Source organism: Asparagus officinalis, chromosome 5, assembly GCF_001876935.1.
Source record: "Asparagus officinalis chromosome 5, Aspof.V1, whole genome shotgun sequence".
Lineage (NCBI taxonomy): Eukaryota > Viridiplantae > Streptophyta > Magnoliopsida > Asparagales > Asparagaceae > Asparagus > Asparagus officinalis.
Window position 1 is genome coordinate 25959919 of NC_033798.1, and position 4115 is coordinate 25964033.

A 4115-nucleotide genomic window follows, 5' to 3' on the forward strand; every position below is an offset into this window, starting at 1 on the left:
CAACAACAAATACAAATCTTGGTAGCTATCAAACGAAAAACATAGAAACTTGCCCATGCTTCCGATTGAAGAATATCCCAAAAGAAGTTACTTGTGCAAGAACCTCGGGCAAGAACCTCAAGAATATAAAGTACAGAATGAACAAATATGAGTTTGGATTGTAATGGTATATAACCTTATTAACTGAAATACACATATTCGAAAAGAGCGATGAAGATTAATATCTTCTAAAAGTGGATAGAACAGGCAAACATAACCTCTTCCAAAGGAGGATAAGTAGGTTGGCACGCGAGATTGTAAAGCATGCTACTAGAGAGCTTGACTACACACCATAGACTGATGGTATTAAGATACTAGAACAACATCAAAAACAGAAGAAGAAAGCCTTATCCCAAATTTTTTGGGCCAGCTCTAATGAGCCTTATTCTTCCATCAGTTGTCTAAGTTAACCACTATCATATCATTCTTGATTATTTCCATCCAAGTTCTCATAGCCCTGACTTTAGTCTTCTTACTTCATTATTAATTACAATTTTATCCCTTCTTCTAATTAGTGCATTTAATGCGCACTGATGCTATGCACTGCATGTGATCAAAACATATCAATTGATTCTCTAGTTTTATCCTCAATAGAACCATTTCTAACCTCCTACAAATACATTCATTTCTTATCCTATCTCTTAGGTTATATCCACATGTCAATTATGACATTTTCATTTCTGCTGAACTTTGCACATTCTTAATAATTAAAACCCTGATCCATAAAGCATCATTGGTCTTATATATGTTTTGTAAAACTTGCCTTTAATTTCAAGGTACCCTACAGCCCCATAACATGCTTTTCCATAAACATAATCTAATTATCTCTCTCTACAATGAAGCTTTCTCAACATATGATGGTACCGAAGCAGATAGTGACATTGTTCCCGAGCCAAACAATACTCCCCAAAAATATAGAAAACCATGAACTCCTCCTCTCTCTTCTCCCCACTACCCAAAACAAATGCCAAAACTGTCTATCCCTGTTCAAAATGAAGTCATTAACGAGGGTAAATAAATCATAATGAAGCTCACTTCAATACATTGAATGAAGCAACCACCAACTAGACCAGCTTACCTAATAATTCAAAACTTGTAAAAAAGCAAAAATCAAAAGTAAAATTTAGTAGGAAATAAAAGACTTACCCTGGCCAGCCTTCCTTTTTTTAATTTTTAATTTCGGGGGAGAAGTAATAGCCTCCCCCTTATGAATGTCCGAGCTTTCCTTCTTAGTGTCATCCTTGAAGCCAGAGGACAAATCCTTATCGATTTCCACAAGTTCATTAAAAACTGAAGCATCACTCCTGATTTCCATGTTGTCATCAGAAGACAACTCCATATCAGATGTCGAATCCCTTTGCATCTCATGAGATTTCATTCTCGCGTTTGAAGAAGTTGCTATTGCATCAATTTTGAAACCAGAAGGTTTATTCCTATGTATTTCCGGGCGTTCCTTCTTAGAATCATTCTTGAAGCCAGAGAACAAATCCTTATTGATTTCCACTAGTTCATTAATTTTCTGAGGTACTAAAGAATCACTCCTAATTTCTATTTTGTCATCAGAAGACAAGTCCAAATCAGACGTCGAATCCCCTTGCACCTCATGAGATTTCATTCTCGCATTTGAAGAAGTTGCTACTGGATCATTTTCTAAACCAGAAGATGGACTATCAATCTTCAACACCGGCGTACCATTTGAGGAAACCAAGCTATCATTTGTCGCGAATTGTTTCCTATCAGTAGATGATTTCACAGAATCTTCAGTAATATCATCTTCTTCTTGGGCATTGGAAGATGAAACCCTCTCCTCCTCGGAGGAAGATAAGGTCTCCTCCACAACAACATCCTCATTCCCATCTGACGCAGTGAAGTTTCCTCGAAAGGACAAATTGAAAAAGTTTAAACTCAGAAGGAAAGATGCCATAACAAGAAATATTGCTAACCCTCCCACTGCAACTGTTATAACACCAGGACGGCCTTTACTCGAAGACATCTTCATGTTTCCTTCAAAAATTCGATCTTTGCACAACGCTTCTCAGCATTCAATCAAAAGGGAGCTCAAATGCCTCAAAATATGCAAACAAAACAAATAAAATTTCATCTTCGCATATAATTTTCCACAGAGAAATCTTCAACTTGATCTTTAATAATAATAAAAAAACTGCTCGAACTCCAAATTAAGCTAAAAACAACAAATTTGAACCGGAATCGTCAAATTCCTGATTTTGACCTCAATTTCCAAAAGTAAATCTCAGATCGAACGAAATTGGAAATAAATTTACCAATCAATAACTCAAAATATCTACTTTGATCCAGAAATTCCAACTTCCTCTAAAAAATGCCTCATCCAAAATCATGTCATCAAAAACCAGATTCGAGAGAAAAGTAAGGAAACCTCAGATATTAGAATACTCGCATAGATTGTGAAAGCGCTGAATTTGATGCTTCGGATCAAGAGAATGAGATTTCCGCCATTAATGCGCTGTAGAAGTTTGGACAGAGAAAAAAAGAATCAAAATATAACCCACTTTAAAATGAGTAATATAGAGAATTTAGAAATGACAAAAAATAACCCTCTTTGGTGGCACAAATAAAGGTTCTTGGGCCGACAGCTAACGGATGCCATTACTGTCTGGAGATACTAGATCCGGATCCGACCCGTTATTGGTTGAAAATGAGCCCGCTTTGTCCGAGTCCTTTGCCAAATTTTGACGTGGAGATTGTTTTTGGACAATGGATTTTCCAAATATATGGAAAACATTGTTCATGATGTTTTGGGTGAATTTTGGACGTAAAGCATAATGTGGAAATCTGGATATTGTCAAATTCTCTTTTGAATTGTTTCTAAGACTTTGAGGCGATTACATTTTCAAGAATATTAATATTGTTTAAAATTCTACAACTTTTACATGTGTTAGAAAGAATATAAAATGTCTTTTTTATTAAAGCATCGAATATTTGGAAGAAATATGGAAATCTTGATACCAAAAAATTTTCCATATGTCATAACATTTGCTTCTAGTTTGACTTCAAAGTTTCTTGAGACTAAAAAAATGAGTAGCATTCAGATTTATCCAAATCACATGTATAGCTTCCAAATCTAAGAAAAATAAGTACCTGGTTTTTTTCAACTAGAACATTACTGTTTGGATAGGTGTAGAACATGGAACATCTTGAAATCACAATATTGCAATTTTTAGTTTTCAAATAGAAATTCAACAATGCATGATTACTGTGTCCTTTTTTCTTTAATTTCTCACACCAAACAATTATTAACATTATGGTTCTTTAAAATCATAACTTCTTAATTTGTAAACTAAATAACTTATTTTCTTTAAAGAATATGATAACATCCTAAGATGTTAAATTATTGCACCACAACATATATCAACATTCTCAATATAGAGACGTTCTTCCTATTGGCTAGGTTATTAAGAAAAGACAATTTTGCCTTTGTCAGTAGTCCCATGTTGGAAAATGTAATGAATAGTGTTTTGGGTTTTGTATTGTTTGGGCTTTGCATAACACACGCGCGCGCACGCCACGCCACGCCTCGCCTCGCCACGCCACGCCACGCCTGACATTATGGCGAACGTTACCGAATTGATTGCTGGATTTTGTAATGGCTCTCTGTAGGCTGTCTAAAAATTATTGCAGATAGCTGATCCCCATCAAACACTGATAATGGAAGTTATAATTTGGCGGCTTTCAGAATGCTACAATTTAAAAATTTTGACGTAGATTGATGAATGTTACAATCTGACGACCTTCACAACAACCGATGAAAGCTCTAATTCAACAACCTTCACAATCATCAACAAGTATTACAATCTGACGACTCTCATATTTTAAGGAGCCAAATGCAAAGATTACAAACTGACAAACTTTGTAATGATCTCTTTAAATCAAACGTAGGGTTCACCCCTAGCGTTCCAGTTCAAAACGCAGGGTTCACCTCCAGCGTTCTAGTTTAAAACGCAGGGTTCATCCCCAGTGTTCCAGTTGGAAACGCAGGGTTCAAACCCAACATTCAAATACAGACGCAGAGCTCGTGGTCGTGTTCCAGACGCAAAACG

At 35.8% G+C, this 4115-nt stretch overlaps 1 protein-coding gene across 2 annotated transcripts; it reads right to left on the minus strand.

Moving 5' to 3' along the window:
* Positions 779-2749, minus strand: LOC109843817. Of its 2 annotated transcripts, XM_020412782.1 has the most exons (4): positions 2613-2749; positions 2435-2521; positions 1186-2105; positions 779-1022 (listed from the first exon to the last, which is right to left on the minus strand). In XM_020412782.1, the coding sequence occupies exons 3-4, from the start codon at positions 2036-2038 to the stop codon at positions 991-993; spliced, it is 885 nt and encodes a 294-aa protein (XP_020268371.1). In that variant the 5' UTR covers positions 2039-2105; positions 2435-2521; positions 2613-2749; the 3' UTR covers positions 779-990. The 2 variants fall into 2 exon arrangements, with proteins under 2 accessions (XP_020268371.1, XP_020268370.1); XM_020412781.1 differs by lacking the exon at positions 2613-2749 and having other exon boundaries at positions 2435-2579.